Here is a 24,502-nt window from a genome sequence, read left to right as displayed (position 1 = left end):
CTGTTTCATATCTGTGATGTGATTTTACCTAGTGGTATTTCACCCACGGACATTTCTGACCTGGAGAGTGACTCCCACTCCTCTCTGCACCTTTTGCTGTTGAGTGCAGCCTGGAAGTTCCGTGTTTCAGTGGTGGGAATGCAGCACGTGGGGTCCCTGCATTTCAGTGGTGGGAATGCAGCAGTGCTGGTGCCACTCCCTGTGGGTAACAAAGGCTCTCTCACCCGAGAGGTGCCACTGGAAACGAGTGACCCCTGACCTGAACAGCCCTCCCTGCTCACAGCACTGCAGAACACAAGTTCCACTTTGCTGGAACTTTAGTAAAGCACTGAGGTACAAAATCTGTTATTAATCATCTGTTTGTTTTTTCCTGGAGAATAATGTAAGATGTGAAAATTTAACATAATGAATGGATAATAAAATGATAAGATACATCAATTTAAGTAACATTATCCAAAAGACCTTCTGAGAGCAAAGATGTTCTTACATAAAGGAAAACTAGAACACAATTGATAGAAAATTTGAACATACACTGCTTAAACATAATGAAGAGGAGAAGATAGCTAAAACATAATTAACTGCCTATGGCAGTGCAGCTAATGGACACTGAACTGGATTCCAGTTAATCCATGTCAGGACTTCCATCACTTGTAACAATTCTTGTCAATTTTTTTAGTTACTCTTACAGTAGTAGCATTACAAATTACTTTTCAATAAGAGGTGATGGGTAACAGGCACTTTCATTACAGGCAATTTTTAAGTATCACCATGTGAAGGGTATCACAAATCAGATTAATTCCACCCTGCCCTGTTAATGATGGATTGTTCTGTAACATAAGCAACAAATTAGTAACAAAATATAATCCAAGACTTAAAAGCACTGTTTTATACCACACTAATTTTGTGTATCCTTGTGGTGGTTTGTAGAAATGAATAATATTGCACCTGCCTTACAGCAAGACTGAAATTTCACTAAAAATAATTACATTCTCTGATTTTAAAGAATTACTTCCCACAGATGAATGCTATTGAGAGTATCTATCTAGAAATGTACAAAAGCTATTTTTTCACCTGTAATGTTTTTCTCATCATCTACATTGTGAAGTTTTTTAAAAACCTTTGTGTGTCAGAGGTTGACAATAAAAAAAAAAAAAACAAAACAACCCAGTCTTTCTATTTACAAAAGGTAATAAATTAGTGAGGTTCTTTTAAGCGCATCCTTCTGACATATTAAGTAGTGATAATCATAAAGCTTCTTCTAAGGAGAAAAAAAATTGTCTTGACATGAAGCCCATGTCTCTCTGGAACAGAAAACTGTACATGGAAAAGAGACAACATAATACAAACAAGGAATTCATTGTGACAGAAGGACTTCAGAGGAACAAAGGAGAATTTGTGCAGTGCAGCTTTACAAAACAAAGGAAATGCCGATCCGTTCGCCGAGCTCTCGTGAAGAGCCCTCGTATCCTTTGAGAAAGTGATTACTGCCTTCCAAAGGAGTTAATCAGGATATGACCCTTGGTAATGAATGTCTCTTTTCAGGATTTAAGTTGATGCAGCTGTAGTCTCTCCAGGAGCTTGGATGGTAGATACAGGCTGGGAAGGACTCACAGAACTCCGAGCAGGCGCTGCCCGGTGACAGCCCCGGGGTCACAGGTCCCCGCTCTGCGGCTCCAGGCTCCGCGGCTCCCTGGGCTGGCTGCGGGACAGCTTGGGGAAGCGGGTGCTCACCCTGGAGCGACTGCTTTTGCTCACTGCCTCTCCGGAGGGTGGGATATCGCTAGGGAGACAAAAAATAAACACAGAACAGCTCATTTATGTTGTATGTCAATTGGTGTGTGGTTACTTCCAACATGGAAAAGCAGATGTTATGAGAGCCTGGCACATGACTGCGAAGTACAGCACACATCTTCAACACCACGGAATTGCATTCTTTCTACTGGTGTCTCAAGTGTGAATTACAAAATGGGCTCTTTCAGAAATGACAACTAGTAGAACTTTCAATACTTTATGAAGATTGCAAGTTACAGGATAAAAGCGGATCTCTATGAGTTGCAGATCAGAAATGGTGGGAAAAGCATTTTGAAGTGATAAAAGTACAAGCAAAATAGACGAGCTTGGATGATGCTCAATTAACAATCCTCTAATCATGGATGGATGTATCATTACATGATGAAGTACATTGGTAATACATCCCTGAATTCTTCAGTCTCTCCTGACCCACAACAGACTGCAGTCTTACATGAATGAGCCTTTTGCAAAAGACTCTGAGAAGAAGTACATTAAGTTCAAAACAAGCAGTAACAGAAAATTCCAGCTTACCTAGGTGATATTCAGGCTATAGACTCCTCGGAAAACTACAGTATAAAGGGATAGCATTGTACTTTTGCCATTCTTTTACAGGACTCCACATGGTTTTTAATTAAACTACTTACACACAAATCAATAAATAAAACTAAGTTTTGCATTTAGCAACTCAGCAAAGCAATAAAATTACACAACACACAAAGCCAAGCTTATTTTCCTAAGTGAAAAACCCCAACTTTATAATACCTATCTTCAGACTGTGGTAACGAGTCCAGAAAGGAGAAATTGCTCATCTGCACTTCCAGCCATATTAAACAAACACAGATATATTTTAAGACAATCCCCAAAGATCTCTGTGCATTCTTTTCCTGCAGAGTGACCTTTCTCACACCCAGGTCAGTCCCTCCTGCAGAGCCACAGGCACACTCAGGCCCCACCGAGGCGTTTGGAGCACCCACATGGAGAGATGTCAGCAAAGCAAACGCCTTTAATGAGTCCTGGGATGGACTGGAAAAGTCTCTTGCAGGCAGCAACTTCTGCAAGAAGGGCAGCTGTCCTGTCCTGCCCAGCCATTGGCTTCAGAACTACAGTGCACACACAGCTGACCCCACAAAGGGAAGAGAAAAAAACCAGTATGGAAATGTTATGTTCAGTTCTGATGCTAAGCAACAAAAAAAATAAAGTTTTGAGGGGTTTTTTAATGGCAGAGTATTTAACTGATCTAAATTTCTAAGCAGAAAACTCTGAAATAGCTTTAGTTAAAATAATAAAAGATTTTCCTAAATCAAGATTCACCACGTCCCTATTATAGTATTTAGTCTTCCAAGGTAACTAAGAAGTTCTTTATGTGAAAAAATGCATAAAATACCTGTGGCATACATCCTCCTTCAATAACCAGATTAATAAGTTAGATCTTTAATTCCTTATTTTCCTTGTCACTAAAATAAAAATATTAAAAATTAATTTAGCCTATGTTATTAATTCTTGGTAGCCAAGGATAATTGGACTTCCAACAGTGGCCCTACGACTTCTTACTCTGAAAACTCAGCAATGCTATCTAAGTTGCTGTAGAGAATTCTGATCATGTGAATCCAATTTCAGCTGTTCTCATTACCATGGATTTCTTTTAGTAACATGAATATTATTACTCATAATTTTTATACTATTTATAAAATTGAGCAATGCAGTGTTGATACTGTAATGCTTGTAAAAGAAAGCATGTGACATTGACTTCAGAGGGTTGTGATTGTGTTTTAAGATATGTATTTTTCAGAACATGTAAACGTAAAATAATCGAAATATCAAACATATAATGGAATAAAATTAAATGTTCACCTCACTGGGCTTTGCTCAATCTAAAATGGGTCAATTCAGCAGCACGATGGCCACTGCTGACAGAGCTTTGGCTGTCTGAGGCACACGGGGATCCTTGGCAGGTACAAGGGGTTTACCTTGCAGCAGAGAGCACGAGTGGAGTGCAATTACTGTAATTTGGTGATTGCTTTATGGAAAGCACATTTTAATGCACAAGCTCCTCCTGCTGGCATGTCCCCAAAACGACATCAGTGCCAGCCCAATGGAGCAAAGCTATTCAGAGGGAAAAGGGCAAAAGGGGCAGAAGGAGTTCCCCTAAAACGAAGAGAGATGAATTAATTTCAGTCTGGCAGGGCTGAGGTAATCAGGTCACTTAGGGTAATTACATGAACACCAGTGTCTGTGAGCAAAGGACAGAAATTGCAAGCAATTCTGCTAATTTAAATGATGCTACTCCACAACATGATATATCTAATAACTAAATTAGAGATTAATTTATCTTAAATGTCTTAGCTAATTTTTATAATGACAATCTAAGACACATCATTATCTAATGTAGGTTTACAGAAATCAATGTATATCTGAGGAATTACAGCTTCATGCATCCAGCGTGAAAAGAAAACTGGAGCTGAAATTGAATTGATCAACTTCCATGGAAACAGATGTTCTATGAGGAAAAAGTTTCAAGTATTAAAAGAGTCATAAATTTAAGAGTCTTTCAGCCCCCTTTTCATGGGAGAACCACCCATCTCACTTGCCTGCTTCAGCTCTGGCTTTCTTGCAAAAATGACCAACCCAAAACACATGGTAAGCTAGTAGGAGGGAAAGAGTCATCTCCCCTCTGTTCTGTCTCCTGTTATTAGATTTAGTAATTTAGTTCTGGCCTAGAGGTAGAACAATATCTATAAAGTCTCTGGCACTAACCAAAACACTTTATAAATGTATTGACAGTTCAACTGGTCAAATATTCCACCAACTCCTGGGCAGAAGCATGAAGACCTTAAAATGATTCTGTCTGTATTTCTGGCAAATGCACATGAAGATGGAATTGAGACAAATCTTTTTGCACCCAGTGTTTGGGATGAAGAAGGAAGAATAAGCCAATACCTACAAGGTTTGCAGATCCTCTCATTTATCACACTCACTAAAAATAGTCCCTATGTTAGTTTGGGGGTGCTGAGTTAGGGTCCACATCTAGTTGATTGTTTTACTCAGATTAAAATACAAATTTAAAATACCTAAATCTCAACCAGGAGTGCTGCAGTAACTCTCCCAGCCCTGCTTCCCCAGGTCCCTGAGCTAAGTTCACAATTCATCTAAGCCTACACCTGTCCCAGTTACCCCTGTCTGGCTTTAATAAAACATTCTGCTTTTCATTCTGTTCCTTCTGAGCCACAGAAGCCTTAGCAGGGAGGCTTACCAGGCACTGCCCTGTTCAGCAGTGAAATGTCCACCTATTAAAGGCTCAAGTTCTTTTCTACATCCTCACCTTGGCCCCTTCCGAAGAAAAAAGCAACCTGCTGAGGCAATCAATTCCTCCTTCCCACCGGGTCATTGTTTAGCTTTTAAGCATTCCTGATTGATCTGCCCAGCGTTTGTTTGGCAAACGATTCAGTTTCATTGATTTTGTCTTGGTGTCAAGTTCTGCCTGAGGTGCATCTATAGAAAATAGCTTAAAATAACTGGTCCTTTTCATCAGCTGCTGGTTTATTCATACCTTTGATTTATTGCTCTCCTTGTATCCAAATGCAAACTGTATTTTGTGAGGTTTTCTTTACATACTCAGTACATGGAACTGCAGTATTCTCTTGGCTGATGTGAGCATTTACATGAAGAAATTTATTTCCCATCTCAATGCCTATTCTTCACGATAAAATTAGAGAGAGAATTTTCTGATAAAAATAGTTTAACATATCAGCAACTGGAAATACTTTTGTATCAGCCAGAGATCAGAGAACAGAATAAGCACATCTTGGGAGTGCAGCAAAGCTCAGGATCAGGCATTTCGTGTATCTATCTATAGATCTATCTCACACGTAAATGCCTCTCTGGAGACATTCAGAATTCTAGTTTCACTTGAGTTATGTTAAACACCTCATGAAAAAAGGCATTCAATGCCAGGTAAATTTGGTGACTTTTGTGAGCTTCTTGTGTTATTAATTCTTAGTTAGTCATTATAATAATCTAATTCTGGTAATAACCTCAACACTTAATGTGGTGCTCAGGTAGGCAGCTCTTCAATAAGGTCCTGTTAAGCAATGCCCATATCAGGAGATCCTTATTAGACAACAGAACTAATTCTGACTTGACAATGCAACATATCTCAGCACCTTCTGCCAATTAAAATCAGATAAGACACCTGTTTAGTGGCATTATTAACTAAGATTCTGAATTCACCAAGTCATTTCACATACTGTATTAACTCCTACTTTGCAGTCAGCTGGGAAAAATCCTAGCTGTTTCCAGTTGGTGAAGTGTAAAAATAATTGGAGACACATTTCCTGCCCCTGCTCCCAATTTTGTAGAAATTAAATACAATTATTAATGAGAAACTGTGATCTCCATTTATTAATATAAATGTCTGATTTGAATGTTTAAAGAGTCAGTTATTAACAGAAGAGATTGAAAGACAATCCCTCTATAGCACACTTCAACACTGAAAATCCTGAAGACACTATTAGAGCAAAGTTATCAGGTTACAAACTGAATAATCATTTCCCACCAAGATTAGATCTGAAATGAAATTTCAAGAAATGAAAAGCATTAATTCTAATACTCTGTCCAACCACTTAGTTAATGTACAGCTCCTTCTACTTCCACATACACACTTCTACACTCACGACGTATTTGATCTCTTCTCACAGTGAAATAATGAGACATAATTGTGTTTCCATTTGTTACAACTCAAATTACCCTGACTTGAACATTCACATGCTACAACTGAGTTTCTGTAACAGCATGAAGACTTTCTTCATCAACATCTGCACTGCTGCTTGAATTTTTCTGTAAACCGTAGCACTGTACATAACTCTTACAACACAACATTTTTCCCCACTAAGTTCATGTTGAAGTTGGCATACGGAGATGGTCACTGTATCTAATAGTTCTATAACTGAATAATATCTGTGTAATACACTCTTTCACTCAGGAAAGGCTCAGAACCCTGCAAAGGTCGCCTTTCATCAGTTTCCATCTAAGCAATACTTCTACTTAATACTCTCATTCCGTGGCCTTCCACTGCACAATGACCTCTGCATTTGGGAATGGTTCTCTCAGGTTTTGTGATGCCCCAGACAGAATAAGGAATGCATGAACACTGTGCTCTGGCAAACGACCCCTGCTCAGCTAACTAGGAAGACAGAGACCACTACACACAGATTTCCATTTATTTATAACTTATATATTTGGGTTTTGTATTCCTCTGCCTAGTTGAAAGGTAGGAAGTTTGGCTGTTCCATCCATTTCCATCTGGAAATCACCAACATTCAGCTCTACTCATTCTCCTCCTGTCAGGGGTGGCTCTGTGTGAGCAGCACATCCACCACGCTCAGCAAAAGGGGATGTCATGAACAAATGGTTCAGAAGCAGAACATGATCCAGGGCTGTTTATGTAATAACAAAAGGTCAGATTTGCTTTCAGAAGAACAGTGTTCAGTTCCTGGATTTGGGTTTTCCTGCTAGTAAGCAATTATCTTTAAGGAAAGCACAGACAGCTAGAATACATTGTTATTGAAAATACTGAGATACTGAGGAAACTGAAGACAGAAGATGTGCATTAGGATTCACAATACATCATATACATAAAAATAAACTAAAACTTTTGTTTGGCAAGTAGCAATTTCCACGTGCTGAGGCAGCAGTGCATTACAGTGACCAGCCAGGCACTTCCTCCCCCAGATTCACAAACTGTTTGCACACAATGGTTTTGACATGGAGGACAGACAAATTTAATTACCAAATTAGCTTTTAAACAGCATATAATCAATATAATTGGCATTGGGCATAACAACAAGGCTTACAGCAATGTCTTCTCAGGCACCAGGACACCAGTAAAGCCAGTGAAGCCAGCAAAAGGAGTTAAGTATTAATACCCCTGAGCTCTCCACACCTAGTTTACTTAGCACACAAAATGCAAATAATTAATCTTGTTCCATGCCAAGCACTGGGAAAAAAATAAAAATAATAATAATAAAAAGGTTTATAACATCTCCTCCAATTTGCTTAATTTTGCCAGTATCACTGAGAGGAAAAATCTGGAAGCTTAAAATACTTCTTATCTGTTCATCCCTATCATTAACCTGATCCTGAGCTCACTGATGTACTCAGACTAATGACAGCAAAAAAATTGGCACATATTCCTGCCTTACTTTAGCACATCAGACTTTCAGCCTTCAACACCCCCTAATTTCAGCCCTCGGGAAGAGCAGCAGTTCCAGTGTCCTGTTTTTCCACGGGCTGGGGAGCAAACAGCTCCTGGTGCTCCAGCTCTGGCTGGGCCATGGCCCTGCTGGGCCAGCTGGCTGCTGTGTCCCTGCTGAGGGCTCTGTCCCTCCGCTCTCCCTGACCCTTCTTTGATTCAAATTCAGCCAGGCAGGAATATCTGCCCCAAAGCACTGGCAGGTGCAGCTTTCAGTGAGTTTAAAAGGAATAATGTGCTCTTTGCTTGGGTTTTGCCAGTAAACTGCCCATCATAAAAATCAGCATAAACAATTACCATCATTCTTTTATTTTTAAGGACAAGCCCCTTCTTTTAAAATTACCATGGAAGCAAATGGAACGATAGAGAAAAGTTGTGATCAAAACATGTTTTGATCTTCCAAGGAAGTGCTTCAGTTTTAATTGCTCCATCAAGTTAAGAGGTATCAGCTGCTTCTCTGAAGTATCTTCATTTCTCATGAAGATTACACATGATATTAACATGTGCAAAAGGCAGGAGAGAGCTGATGTGACCATTCTCAGAGAGAGATCCAGATCTGAATCAATGTCACGTTAAAAAACAGCTATGAATACAAAAAAAATGAACAAACTTAGAAACTGCTCAGGAATCATAATCATAACTTTTCTGGAAAATATGGTGACAACAGTAACATGAAGAGCACTGCTCTACAGCAATCACTCTTTCTGGGTTTTATTTTTTAAATACTAAGGGCATGTTACTGCCTTCCAGCCATAAGCTTGATACTAATAGTGATGCACAACCTAAAAACCTCAAAAATATAGGCCATAGTCTCAACCCCTGGGAGCTTTTAAATTATTCTTCATTTTAGCCCATTATTTAGCTTTCCTAAGATAAAAAAGAAATTCCCACTGACTTGGATAAGCGCATAGAAAATAGTACATCTGCACCTGGCAATATAATCACAGGGCTGAGACTTGGTATAGTGGAATTAGATCTGTACTCTAAATAAACAAAAGTAATCAAGATGAGGAAATATGTAAATAAATGAGTACCATCACAGAATAACAAGGGAAATGCTGACTTTGTTCTTGGTAATGAAGACAGGGATTAATGTTTACATTTAATCCAAGACAGAAGAGGAGGCTCATGGAAGAATGACACTGCCTAGTAAATGACTACAGGAGCCAGCTTGGGATGCAGCAATCCTGATGGATTAGCCAGAAACTAAACAAGCATCAGGCAGGCCAGCAAAAAGACTACCACAGTAATCAGCAACCAAAATCACATTTTCTGTTTAATCATATTTTAATTATTTTCTCTGTAAAATGAAAGTGTCTGTGATAAATGCAGCTCATCCTTTTTTTTCATTATGACTCCAAATTAGGTTAACAGGCAGCAAAATTTGCTACTGACTCTGGTGGGAGTTCAGTGCACAGTGCATTGCTGGCCAGGAGCTCCTGAAATTTCAGGTCAGCTCTCCAGGTATCATTGGATTCAGAGCCTTTAAAAAGTGTATCATCTTGGTCCCTCTATAACTCAGAACTTTGCCAATGAGTTCAAAATAAAAATAAATCAGATTTGTAATAATATTTTCCAGAATATTAGAGATCAATTTAGGACAGCAGTGAGCAGCCATGGCTCTCACTGCTGGCAGCCACTGCAGTGTAGCTCCAGGGCTGGAGTGACATTCCTGGCAGCTGGGAGCTGCTGAACCTTCAGTTCCAGCTCCTGGAGGAGCCTGGAAATGGCTGCTGCTGCCCAAAGAATCTGCTTTGGGAGGCCAGCTGAGTTTTGTCCCAGAAGGAAGCTATCAAAGGATCACAGGACAGGCACTTTCCTCATTAAATATGAAACCCCCTTCTTGTTTCTGAGTTTTGTGCCTTTTGGCCACATGAAGATTTTGCTGTTAGGAAGAACAGTCAGCTTTGACAGAGGACATCTTATGGCTCCAAGTACATTTTGAACTAAACAGTGACTCCCTTTCCCTGGTTTAGAAGCTCAGTGAAGCCCCTGTGTCACTGTCAGTGTTACAGGTGCACGTGGCCAGTACCAGGCTGTGAGATGGTGCAGACTTTAATCTCTGCTGGGGCAGCTCTGCCCTGCCAGCAGCAGCACAGCCCCAGCAGACAGGAGGGGAGGTGATGCCTGCAGAGGCTCCTGGTGCCCTGCCCAGGTGACACACGGAACCTGATGCAGTGGCAGCTCCACAGGCAGACAGGAACCCTCTTCATCTTATCCCTGCCCTGTGCTCAGCAATGCTGGGCACTGGATCTTCTTGGAGTCTTCAGGATTTAGATGCATTTTGACTCAGCTGTAGCACTAACAGTAAACATGTGATAGAATATTCAGTCTGCAAACCAACGCCATTTGCTTTCCCTTTGGTCATACCTGACTATTCTCAATAGCTGATGCTTTAGTATTTATCTCTTATTATGCAGAGCCTTCTACTGAAAGGTTTCTAACAGTCAGACATTTAGATCTGTTCAGTGTATGTGTATGGTTTATTGTATTAAAACTAATAAATTAAATCTCTTATAAAGAATTAATTCATGAGTTCTTAAGGAGAAGAATAAAATTTGAGAAACAAGATTCCAATAGTCAGATAGACACAGAATAGCAAGAAATGGACTCTGCTATTTGCAAGGCCCATATTTCTAACTTTCAAACCCAAAGATTAGCAGGTCTCATTTAACACATATAATGAGTTTTACTAAACTCTTAAGTGTAATTGTGTTACACTTCTAAAATCTTAAACTAAAAATAAACCTGCATACTGCTGTTGGTAATCAAACTGTGAAGCACTGTGTAATTAATATGTGAGGATCTGAAGAAAAATTACTTTGATCTGCTCTTGGAGATGGTGACCCCAGCCATCCCAGTACAAATCCTTCCTGGAATTTCTGTTTAAAATCAGGTTATTGAGCAAGAGGAAACTGAAGAAGCCTGTTTAGTGGTACAGCAGATCTGCATTGGCAAATGAGCAGCTGTTGTGGCTCCATCGTGCATGTCAGACTGAGGCTGTGAACACACAAAGTTCTCTCTGGGTGCTGTCCCTGGGCCCTGCAGGGTCAGGGCTGGAAGCACAGACAGGATGGATTCCTGAGCCATCCCTGCTGCTGCACAGGCACCAGCACTGGCTCAGGATGCTGCCACTGCTGTTTCTGCACAGACCTCAAGAGTTCAGGTTATCTGGCATTTCTGAACTGACATTTGGCCTCATTTGTATCTACAGAGGATGTATTTGGAGACCTCTGAAGCAGTCTAAAGTGAAAAAAAAACCCAGCCAAAATCACTTTCTTTACCCACTGGTAAATGATGTGAAGGGCTATGGCAGGGAAGGAAGGCTGAATACCATGAATTTTTTGTCATTAATAGACAAGTACCTCTAATTACATCAAGTTATTCTAGGATATTTCAGCTAACTGTTCATGGATTCAGCTACCACCACACAAGCACCAAACATATTAAAAATATACCACAAAAATAGGATCTGTAATACAACAGAATTGAATGGATTATGTTTACAGCTGGCAGATAAGCAAAACCAAGGAACAAAGCTTCTGTAGGATGTTTTGAATTTCAGTCATGGCCTGTAGCTAATTCCTGCTGTTTTCACAGGAAAAACTGATGGCTGCTGCAATATTTTTCAATACAAGTTCAAATAAGGAAAAGAAATAACCCACCTCCTTTTGAAAAAGTGTGCAGTTGGGCATAAACAAGCTTGTTATGGTCTGGATTAAAGCCAAGTACATGCACAAGTACAAAGATACCTCCCTTATGAAGATTATTTGTTTTACATATTTGAATGGATGCATCCATTATCCATTACTGGCAGTGGTGCACAGAAATGAGCATGAATAAGCACTGGGAAAGTGCAATATAAGATGTATAAACAGATTGCTCTAAACCACAGTTTCATGAGTATTCCTTACTGCTTCATATGCTAAGAGAAAGGAATAAAGTTTATTTTCCATCCTCAGCATAGCCTCTTTCATTCCTCAAAATCTCTTCCACTGTGGAAAAGTAATTAAACTTAATCTTTGGTTTTATTCCCAGTGAAATAAGCATTACAGAATATTTTTTTTCTTGCAGTACTCCAAATCTAACAGTTACATGAAGAGGAAAAAAAGTCATGTTGTTTCATTAGCAAATTATTTTTTTTAAATCATGCTACTAATTCTGCCATTCAAGCAATTATGTAAAATTTACATATGGGAATACATTTGCACGCACTCATTCTGATTTAAAGAACAGTGTATTTTCAATAATTATTCCCCCTTTTCCCCCTGCATAACAGATTTCTCAAGGGCAATTGCTCTGAGATATTGACATTTCAGGGGACCTGGAGCAAACATCATAAACTCATGTCTGAGAGCTCAGCTGGCAATATCTCTGACAATGCATTACAGAAATCCACCATGCCAAAACTGTTTGCAAACGCCATCCTGTGCCAAAAGTGTTTGCAGATGTGACAGAGAACCACCCAACATGGAGAAGGCCCTGGGCTGAATGCAGAGCAGCTCCTGGTGCACCAAGACCTGCAGAGCAGGGTGCAAACAGCAGCAGTGCCCACTGGCACAGTCACCAGCAGGGACTACAGGGGCATTCATTGTTCTCTGCACCAGAATCCTTGGAAATGCCATTTCCCATTCACAGAGTAGCAGCAAGGCAGTCTGGTGACACAACAAAGCTGTTTGGGAACTGAAGGGAGAACAGAGCTCATGGCCTGAGCAGAAGGAGACAGAGCCAGCCTGGCAGGTCACAGAACTCAGACCCTGCTTCCCAAACATCCCCTAAATCCTGCTCTCCCTGGAAGTGCTGCCTTTGTACATCCAATGCTCACCTGCTGGGCTGGGAGTTCTACTCTCCCACATTTTAGAAACTTGCAGAAGAAAAGTGATTTTTCAATAGTCTGTGTTGTTGGCAAGCATCTCTATCAAGCTTCCCCTGTTAACAGAATTCACACTGAAAATGTCAAATTGAAGTCTTTCTCTTGAACATACACTCTGAATTTCCACAACTGCTTTGTACCAGGAGTCATCTATTACAAACTGTGTCTATCACTTTCATGACTCCATGTATGATTTTACTAATTAGGGAATTAAACTCACAAATCCCCAGACTGGGTTTTGTACAGGTCACATCCCCCAGGCCACAGCAGCATAGTTTAAGTAATATATTTTGCCATGGAGACTGGTTGAAGTGAGTAAGAAGCCCCTACGCTCCTTTCAACACAACAGAGAAAACCAGGAGTAGAAATAACCTCACTTTTTGTGAGAAGAGTATGGCTTCAAAAACATCTAAGTGCCACAGTTGCATGCTATGCAACTTCTAAATATATTATAAATACAATATATATGATAAATAGGGTATTATTTTGTTTGGTTTCTTTCAGTTCCATTAATCAGTTTCTATTCATTCTGTGAACATATATTTAAAGAAATAATTCCCTCTTCAGCTGTATATTTCAAATTCCAATTTCCAAAAACAGCACTAGAAGAGTAGTGGGCTATGAGAACTTATTGATAAGGGAAGCTCAGCATCCCATCTGCCCAAGCCCTGCTGCCATCACACCGACCTGCACCCTGGAACTTGAGGAATTTCTCCTCCTTCCAGCACTGTGCCATTCCCACAGGAGCTCAGTGTGGGATCCAGGCTCCCTGGGGGCAGTGGGTCAGCACATCCTCCCAGGGGTCCCCAGGCCCTTGTCCCAAGGAGCAGGAGCTCAGGGCTCTGGATCCCCAGCTCCCAGATCCATCTGCACTTGCACACAGATTGCTCTGGCTGGCCAGATGGCTTCTTACAAAACAACATGTTCACATCAACAGTGTTCAAAACACTTTCTGCTGGAAACTTGTTTTCTGTCAGAGACCTGCAGATGGTTCCCTTCCCCTACCTGTAGGCTCTCCAAAATACATCTCCTGAACTGGCTGTTATGCAATCTTCATATGCTGAGATTTGACTGTGAATATCTAAAGCTGGCAATTTTCTTAAAATAAGCTCCAGAAAGAGAAACTTAACAAGCAATTATAGATCAGCTAGTTTAAATGCAGCTGTAGAATAAATATTACAAACTGTTTTGCAGGATTTAGTAGGCCAAAAATTAAGCTTTAAAAATAACAAATTCATTATAGGGAACTCATGTAGATTTGGGTAAGGCCAGGAAATTGGCTCAAGAAGGGCAAATATTGTGAAAAGAACATTATACAGCTCCATCAGAGGTGTCTGTGGGGTGTGCACATGACACAGTGAGGCACCTGAGCCAGTCCTGAACAACTATGCAGTAAATGGCTCCTACCATCCACATGTCCCATTATGCAGTCACTACAGAGGCAATTTAGTGTACTCTCACCTGCTCAGCAGCTTAAAAAATATAATGAGAAGAAAATTATCTTCACACTAAATTAGAATATTCACTTTGATTTTTTTTGGCCAGTCTGGTGCTCTTTGATGACCTGGATGCTACATCAAAATATGTATTACAATGCAGCAAAATTCTATGTGTTTGTGAGCTTTTTACATTGCAAATTCTGTGCCTATTTTAAAACATTCTATTAATTTTGGGGACTTTGATTGAAAAGGGACAAAAAGATACAGCTTTGGTAGTTCAAAGTATGAGAGGTCCCACATGCTAGAAGGTAGACACTGTCATGCAGCAAGGACAGCAAGAACACAGAGGCATCTGCACTTGCTTACACTCCCAGCATTTTAGCACATTCTCAGCTATTGATTGACCGAGTTGCAAACTCCTCTGTGCTCTCCTCCTCTGAAAAAGTCAATTCCAGCAGAATAATGGAGCAAATTGTTACAGACAGAGAGGATAACTGGGAAATAAACTGTCCAGACATGTCTAGTACCACTTAGTAGAAAAAGGATAACACACAGAAAATAAAACTCTTTTTCATTAAATTAGGTGTATTGCTGAAGCAATCTTTTTTAAAGAATTCTACTCAATCATGCCAGAAACTGGTTTACACAGTAAAAGGAAATAATTAGACAATTGCAAAGATAGTAAAAGCTTACTTTTACTAGCTAGCTTACTTTACAAATTATGTATACTTGTTAACGAACAAAAAAGAATCTGAATCTTTAATAATTACTATTATTTGAAGGGAAGAAGAAACAAAATGCCCTGTTATATTTCCTAGCTATTCAAGTGGAAATACATTCTATATGCTCACTAGGAAAGGTTTTATCATCTTGTAGAGATGTCAAACTCTTTCAAACATGAAAATTTCCATGTCAATGCTCTACAGTTGTCAGTGATCAGGTGCAGACTAGGAGGGTAATGGAGAGCAGGTTTACAGACATTGATTTGTATTTGACAGTTTTCATGGTTATGCTTTGCAACCCTTGATTCATTATTTTACATGAGAACAAAACCATGCATTTAAGTACAACACCATGGCATTGCTTTTGGAGACAAACACAGCACCAAGAGCCCCTTAGCCCAGCAGAGAGCTGCAGAACAGAGCACCCATCCCAGCCCAGGGGGACACTGGGCACCGGGGCTGCCAGGCACACTGAGGCTCTGGGCTGAGCTGGCACTGACTGAGCAGCAGCCACAGCTAAAAGGCAAAACCACAGCGAGCCCAAGGTGCCAAGGTGCTCCAGCCAAGCACAGCCCTGCCCAGGGGTCCCCTGTCCCCTCGGGGCTGGCTCTCCAAGGCACATGGACCTCCTCCCTATGTCCTTCCACAGAGCTCATGCCTTAGGCCTGGAGAATGAGCACTGTCAACTGACACAGACAGTAGCACAAATATCTGCATTGTAAGTATTATTAAATTGCCACCTGGATTTGATTTTGTGAGTATTTGTGTATGCCCCACACATGCACATTTCATCATTTCATATCTGCTAACACTGATATCAATGAACAGTCGTAGCAGAGTTTTAGAACTGCACAAAGAAATTGTTTCCTAATGAGGAAATCCAGATTCTAGGGTTTCAGGATGAGAATGGAGAGGATCAACATATAAATTACCTTAGAATCTCCTGAATGTTTACATGAGCAAAAATTGATTGTAAAGTATGCAGACAATGAAGCTGAAGATAGAAGACGATTGCCTGTGCATTTTCAAAGTTTCCAGTACTTAAAAAAATCATCCTGAATTATGCTGAAAGCGCTTCACAAAGACATATCCAGGCTATGAAACTGAGAGAATGGAAGTTTACAGAGCTGAGGATTAAAGGATGAGAGGCAGTTTTGTCCCAGCACACAGAGAACAGGTCCACTGAATGCCCAGCAAGCTGGTCACATAACCCAAGCACAGGGATCTGCTCTTGCCAGGCACTTACACTGCTCTGTACATGGAGCAGCACAGAATGCAGAATGCTCACTGCCCCAGACCTTCTCACCCCAAGATCCTACCTGGAGCTGCATCTTTATACACAGTGAGACTACTCCAAAATACCAGAATCACTCATGTATAATTTTTTCAAGTTTTGTTTTCAGAAGAAAAAATACCTTCCTACAGTAAATTCTATGCCTATGGTGAACACCTTTGGTTGCTAGTTCAGTTACCATTGCTATTTTGAAATATGAAAGAAAATCCCAATACCCTTCTAATTAAATGGTTTCTATGTGTGCATAAAATGCAGTAAAATAAATCCTGTGTACGTGCACTCTTTTTTTTTACACTCTTTTCCACTATTTTCCATTTTTCACCTCATTTTAACGCACATTCTCTTCAATCCCTCCAAACTGTCTCATTCAGTCTCTTGCTCCTATTTACATTTTACAGCACTCCTCTACTCTTATTCAACTCATTTATTCTTGTATACCCTACTTTCTCCAGTTTTCTTTCTATAATAATTCATACTGACAGCCACAACACTGTTATCCACTAAAACCCAGCTATTGTTTGCTCCTGTTCATGCCCAATTATTCTCTCAACAAACTCCTGAGCTAAGTTGGGTCTACGCTGGTGAGTCAAACCTCTGTTGTCCAGAAATCATCATTCTCACAGCTCCCCATGGAAACCAATTCCCTCCTGCATTAACAACATCAAGTTATCTCTTTCAAATCAATTCACCTGTTCATGTTTCAGTTTGCCCTTGTTTCACATTTCCTTTATTACAATATAGGCCTCAAGTCCCTGTTGACTCACTCTGCTTTTCAGCCACCCAGACCTCAATCACAGTGTGACACTGCCCAAGCTCAGTAAATCCTCAGCAAATCCTACTCAGTATTTGACAAATTTTTATTCTATTGCTCTAATTTCCTAAATATATTTTGTGAAAAATTTCGGTATTTTCAGTACACTCCTCCAGGCTGAAAAAACCTTTGAAAGCTCCTACTGCTCAAGTCACTCCAGCTAAAAGAATGACTGGTGAACAACTGCACTGTTGCAATCTGGACTTTTCCTGCTTTATGCACTGCTGATAAATTAATTTAAACTAGTATCTTGACACTGTGCTGTGCCCTTTAACATGTTATGATAATGACATCTTCTTGGGTTAAATTCTATTCCTGTATGTCATTAATTCATTATACTAACCAGTGCTGATAATCAGAAGGGAATACAGTGAGAATATTGGTAGAAACCACAGTGCTTACAAGAAAGGTGCAGTCTATATTTGCAATTCTATATTTGAATGTCAGGTGCAGCTGTCATACAGCTCATCTGACAAGAACATCTTTATTCTTTTACTCACTTAGGACAACCACACCACACTACAAATAAAAGGTCTAAAGATGGCTGTCAACATAGCTGAAAGCAAAAAAAAAAAAAAAGTAAACTGATTGTTCCATACCTTATCCCACAGTAAAGTGCTTTCATGCTATCAAGAATGAAGGCAGGACTTTGAAGTCCTGCACACTTAACTATATTAGCATTTCCAGCATTCCACTTTTCACAGCCCAGATGCAAAAATTTGTTCCAGATCCAAAAATGGCATAAGGAGCTTTAAAAAATATTGGATCCATTGTTTATGCGTTAGGTATGGACAAAATAGAAGTAGGATTTTTCTGTGTGTTTAAAATTAGAAACAGTTTCTGATTTAGCTAACCAAATCCACCTTGGCAACTCCCTGCCAGACATGAGTGTGCTGTAAATATGCTGACAGGAATGGTGTGCCCAACCTCCAAAGTGAAACTTTCTTTCCTGGCTCCAGAGCCCATTTTTTGCTACCAATTTCAGAAACACCTGCTCAGTACAGAAATGCCTGAATGTATAAAGAATACACTTTTCAACAAGGGAGTGCATGTGACTTGTAACCAAGGAAACAGGATCACTGCTGTAATGACACAAAACTTAACTGGCTCTGTGTTCTTTTATCAGAAAAATCTTCATATCCTCTTGCAGTGCTACAAGTTCAGTATGTTAGAGACACAAACCGCAGAGTTTAGAAACCCTCTCTTTTGCTAAGGACTTGTTGAGTTTGTTGGCAATCCACAAAGGAGAAGGAAGAAGAATGTGCTGCTGAGAATCACAACTCATCCCCTGGAATGATCTTTCATTACAAAGCCTGTTGTTAACTTGGAGAAAAAAAGGATAGAAAGTGATGATAGAATTCGTGTGGTTCAATGAAAAAAAAGTAAAAAGCATTCCATAACACCCTGATCCAGCCAGTTCCTTGCAAAGGACAGATGAGAATTGAACATCACAAAATACACAGCACAGTTAAAAGCTCCTTTTGTATAGGACTGAAGTTTGCTCTTACATTGACCATGGCTGTTTTCAACATACTCTCTATTTGTTCCAGAGCTTTATAAATTGTGTGATTATAAAGGAAACCAATATACAGCAGTTAGCAACACACTAAGTGCTTTATAACCCTTGCTGTCAATCTACTTGCTTTCTATTTTTGTCCCATTTTTTCAACCAATGCAATGGAGAGCATTTTCTGTACATTCCTACACATGCAAAAGAAATATCATATCATAGCCTCTCTGTCATTTGTATCAGTAATTTTAAACATAACTCTTATTTTCTCAGGCAGCATTAAACAAAAGTTTATTCCAAGGTGACTGTAAAGATCACAAGCCCTCAAAGGTTTCCAGTGGTGACTGGAGAGTATTCAATCCTTGTACAGTATGCACTAAATTATTCTTCTCATAAGCACTGTAAAGGTCACTCTGAATATAAAGAAGCATGATAAAAATCTAATTGATGGAAATATGCTCATAAACACCTATTTGTGAGGCCTGTTGAACACTTCATAGCAATTAACTGAGCAAACCAAGTCTCACTGTCTTTATTGAGATGGTAATTGGTAAAAGTCACACTATTTCAAAATGAAGTGATTCTTTTTTTTTATGGTAAGGGCTCAATACTGGGGCAATAAATACAATACATAAATCCTTTCAGTATTATGGAGTTGCTGAATGGCACCCCAGCTTTACTGAGCATCACACCAAGACAAAAATGACAAACACCTTTTCCTTGAGGTGTCTCAGTCCTGGAACACTGCAACTCTGAGGTGTTTCATTAGGGTGAACTTAGAGGGATGTGTTTCTGTAATACTCTCACTATTACCCATCCCTGCAGGACTAAGTCTTTTCAATTGTACTTCTGAACACTCAAACACTTCTGACTCAGTGGTGCCTTAAAACTGCAATACTGAGAAAACACAAGTGAGAGCAAGAAATTGGGGGCAAAAGGAAGAAAATTTCAAGAGATATAAACAGATTCTTTCACCTGAATAAAATGTATTTGCATTGGGCACTGCTGGTAAATTTAATAAGACCACCTGCTGGAAAAGAAACAACCTATAGAAATGCAGCTGAGAGAAATAAAGAACTAAGAAAACCAAACAGATTTTCTAGTCCTTTTTACTTTAACAATTGATAAGAAGATCAGCAACTACAAAAATAGTTTTAAATATATCAAAATATATATTCTGACTCCAAATTTTGACTTTGTTTAATTTTTATCTGACATGTAAAGGATTACAATGTTTTGATACAAAAGGCACATCTTGTTGGTTATTCTATATGCCTCATGCAAATCATTAGGGACTATGCAAAATATTCTTCCTGATCAAAAAAAAAGTCATTTAAATTCCAGGGAGCAGTTAGGTGACTGCCAACTTTTGTGAAACTACTAACAGCAGAACCAAGTTGAAGTCAGCAAATATCTTAAGTGCTGATGGGTATTTGGAATATACTTCCATCTGCAGCAACTGTCTGAAGACTGTGACCGCTATTAATGGTATTGCCATGATAACTACCCTTCCCTAGCCACAGATTTTAGAACCTGTTGCAACCATTTAACAAGACAACCCAGGGTAAGACCAAAATCAGAGGATGCTCTTTACCCTGTAAAAAGTACCAGCAGAGTTGCAATAAATGATTCCTGACAGACTTGAATAATCAATGGGAATGTGTGTCAGTTTTTCATGTCCCATACAAAGCTTTAATTATTTCACAAATCACCTGTCAAAGCCCAGATAGATCCATTGTAAAATGAAAACCTACAATCATATCATCTTCATATGTCTGGATAAAACCAGCTGTATAAAGCCAAATGCTTCTAGTAAGCCTAAAGTACCAGTGTTTGTCCACAGGTCCTTACTATATTCAACCCCTCTTGTTTTTAACATCAAGCATCCCAGGTCTCTTTCTTCCTGCATTTTCTTGCCCATTTTATCATTGTTTCTATTCCTCCTGATGTATTTTTTTCTTTCCTCTTTTCCCTCTAACATTCACAAAGCCCCTTGACTACCCAGAGCAGGGAAAGGAACAAAAATTTCAGACATTTGAAGAATGCCATGTAATACACATCTTCAATTTCAGTACGTGCAAAACCACAAAACACAACAGGCAATTCTTGCAGAAGGGAAAGAGATGAAAGCTTGAATTTTCATATACTTTGACCAAACAATTTTTGCCCTACTTCTTCACATTTCACTTAGATCAAAACATGCATGATGCTTTTTTTAAGTCTGATGTCAGGCATCATAGGTTATGAAAGACTAAAACCAAAACTGTCAGTTACAAAGTGAGGAATGCAGAACCCAAGAATAACAGTGAGACAACTCTATGTTTGTTAAAAACAATCCACTCAAATTCAAGTATTTTAATTCTACCATCAACAAGAATTCCACAAAAGAATACCACATTTTTGCACTGAAACTTCCTGCATTATCTGAACACGATAATCAAACTTTAGATATCTAAGATATTTTTACTTCAACAATCATCAGTGCTTGGCAACACAGTTCAGCTGAAAGATAAATATTGTGTAATGCCTCTACATTAGATCAATCAATTAACATAGCAATAAATTAGTTTCATTAGCATGTTTCAGGCATCAGAAGGTGCTTTACTAATTAAAAGTCCCACATTTAAGCAAATGCTATTTCCAGTTTGTTCATGTAAATTTGATTCCAGGGTGCCTGCTATACTCTATCAGAGAGCTTCTTCCTGTGCCACAGCACGCCTGGGTGTGCTGAGGAGCCCAGCAGTGCCCAGAGGAGGCAGGGGCTGCCCTCAGGGCTGACCCACACCAGCCCGGCCCAGCCCCGCAGGATGCTCCAGCCGAGCGCTGCCTCCGTTCACCAGAATGCACAGACAGGCACCCTCAGGCTTTAACAAGTGTCATGCCATCACCAGCTCAGGTTTTGAGAAATCAACCAATTCCAAATTGTATTTAAAACTTCCTTATTTTGCTTCAATATTGTTTTGCAGCATTTCAGAGATTGCTTGTTTACTTTTCATCTTATTGCATCTGAAGATGCAATAACAGCACAGTCACACCTCTATCTTCATATGCAAATATATTCATGTCTATGTATTCAAAAATATTATTTTAACTAATATTCATGTTTCTGTGAAAAGACTTAGGTTTCATTCTTTACTAAAACTGTATTACATCTGCTGTACATCACCTATCCCTTGTGGGGACGAATTGAATTTAATGAAATATAATTGTTACACTAATCTGTAACTGACTTTGAGTCTGAGCAAATGTTTTTATCCCTCTAAAGTATCTCAAACCTAACTTTGAAAGGGTCAATTGTCAATTTCTTTAAAATGAACCTAGAAATACAACATTTACAGGTGCCTCACAGTAACTTTCCTAGAAGATTTATTTCATTTCTACTTGGCAGCAACATTTTAATACTTGCAATGGTATTGTACAGAAGCTAATGTTCTTTTTACCTCTCATAATACCTCTAATATATACATTTAAATGTTCTCAATGACACACTGACAGGTGCAACTGAAACAGAGATGAGAAAACTGCCAAATCCAAACCAAACCAAAATTCTTCAGTTCTTTCAGAACAAACATCTATTCTTCTACAATATTTAACTTCATTGTCTGCAAGACCAAAAGCAGGTACTTGGCTTTAAACACTGTTTAGTGCTAAATAAATCTGAGATTAGTATTCCCAGGATGACATTCTTTTTTGAGTTGCTGATTGGCTGGCACTGAAATTTGCTACCAGTCTCTCTCTGTCCCATTTCTCATAATTCTACCTTCTAAGCTAGTGCAAGCATTTTACAAAATGAGAAAGAGGTGGAAATAGTATTTTTTTTCACTACAATTTAACTTGGTGACTCAAAGACAACTGACACAAAACACCAAAGAACATAACTTCTGCTATCAAATATGCCCCTAGTAATGTCACCCAGGGGAAATGGAAGCAACATATTTCTTGAAAATTACAATCCTCTAATCATCACAAAGAACTGATGACTCCTTTGGTGTTCAAATACATCCTGCAGACAACAGAACCTGCTGATGATTTACTGAGCAGATTCCCTGCTTTTGTTAAAGCATCTGTTTAAGCAGCTCCCACAAGGGAATAAACGTCCAGCTTTGCAGCTCAGCAGAACATAAAATTGTTATTTAGAAACCAGTGTAGCATGTACCTGTGGCCTACAATATGAGATTAAAAAGTATTTTGCACAGCAATTGCTGAAAACATTCACCAAATTGTGTTTATACCATTCTTGCATGTATTTTTATCCAAACATTTGCACTGCCAATGCAAAAGAACCAACAAAGTGGGACTGCTCCTATTGAAGAGCTCTGCACAGCCACCAAGAGGAGTGTGTCCAGACTTTGCTTTGCTCACAGGTAACAAACATTGTGTGAGCAGCTGGAATTTGGCCAACACTTCTTTCTGCAGGGTGGATGTAAGACACAACTCAAGATTACCAGATTATTTCAGACTCTATTCCAGATTTACAAAGATTTGAGGTGGGAAGGCACCCGTGGAGATCACTGAGCCAATCCCTGAGGCTGCCCAGGACTGTGTCCTGCCAAATCCAAGCATGGAGTGTCAGCAGCCTCTGAGCAAACTGCTGGATGGTTTCATCTCCTTCACAGTGGGGAAAAAAGGAGTTTTTATTATTTTCCCTGCATTTCAGTTTGTGCCCATTATGAGGACATTAGGAAGAAAATCTCTTTTAAAAAATTAGGACAAATGATACAGAAACCAGTGAGATAGAAAATTGGACCATCACAGAACTCTAGAATTCTTTTTCCCTACTTTTTAAAGCTTTTAGCTTCTTACACATTTGAAATTATACAATTTATAAAAAGATTTGTATAGAAAGATTCAACAATGTGGTCCAAAGAATTGTGATTATTGTTGCCAAAGATCCCTCCTGGTTTTATATATATTTACGAGGAGCTCTGTGTTTGTGATAATTTTTCACATTGATAAAAATGTGATTAAAACACAAGAGTACTTGTTATAACCAGCTTTGTTTATCCATAATGAACCAATCATAAGTGCAAATAAATGTTCATTTTAGTAAGTATTAGCAGAAAGGCCTTCACCAGCTAGCAGATGTAGCAATCTAATTCAGCAGTGCTAATTCTTGATTTAGGTTCTGCTCCACATAGACTGAAAATTTATCTTTTGATGTCAATTTTATTACTGCAAAGAATTTGTTATTCAGCATGTAAACAGATAAATTAGCAGAGTCAGAATCTATTTTTTATATTAAGACATGAAAGTGGACTATATGAGAAACTCTTTGACCATCCTGTGACTGAGCTAACACAGTATCAAAACTGAAAAAGATACAAACTGAGATTACAAGTGGTAGAGACAGACAAAAGGAAAAATACATCAATGACAGTTCACAGCACAAGGATTCAGAACAAGAGACACTTCCACGAGTCACCACGAGCATTTGATACCATGATGGCAAGAAATGTAGCAAACTCATCACTTCATTGTACTGCAAACTGTTAGGTGAGTTTCAAAAGAAAAGCAATTCCTTCCTCTGTAAGAGTTCCAGGCTATTTCATACAGATCAATGTAAATGTTCTTCCTTGTCAGATCTGTGCCTGATTGTATGGAACCACTGCACTTGAACGGGAGGAATTCCCAAAGGAACAAACAACAAAAATTTTAGGCAATATTCATTAACAGTGGAATCAGTCTCAGAGATATCAATCTTATGTTCTGCTCACCACAATCATATTTTAAGACCACAATCAGGTCTTAAAAGTGATTAACTAAAACTGACCCTGTAATTTCTATCCATAGGATGTCTAATCAGACATAACTTTAA

General features: G+C 39.2%; 1 protein-coding gene across 7 annotated transcripts in view; it reads right to left on the bottom strand.

The window, feature by feature from the left end:
- Window positions 1-363: 363 nt before the first annotated feature.
- The window catches only part of SNX29 (sorting nexin 29), a 101,017-nt gene continuing 76,878 nt past the window's right edge, over window positions 364-24,502 (bottom strand). For 4 of the 7 annotated variants that reach the window (XM_039732634.1, XM_039732632.1, XM_039732633.1 and 1 more), the window contains one exon: window positions 364-1,780. In XM_039732634.1, coding sequence (XP_039588568.1) covers window positions 1,651-1,780 — 130 coding nt within the window. In that variant the 3' untranslated portion in view covers window positions 364-1,650. Of the gene's footprint in view, window positions 1,781-6,999; window positions 7,224-8,381; window positions 8,622-12,886; window positions 12,968-24,502 lie in introns of those variants that run through there. The other 3 variants (XR_005630240.1, XM_039732637.1, XM_039732638.1) reach the window with 3 other exon arrangements.

This window comes from Passer montanus, unplaced genomic scaffold (genome assembly GCF_014805655.1).
Source record: "Passer montanus isolate IOZ18808 unplaced genomic scaffold, ASM1480565v1 scaffold8, whole genome shotgun sequence".
NCBI classification, from domain to species: Eukaryota; Metazoa; Chordata; class Aves; order Passeriformes; family Passeridae; genus Passer; species Passer montanus.
Note: the sequence above shows the minus strand (reverse complement) of the source record. Positions and strands in the feature narration are given on the sequence as shown.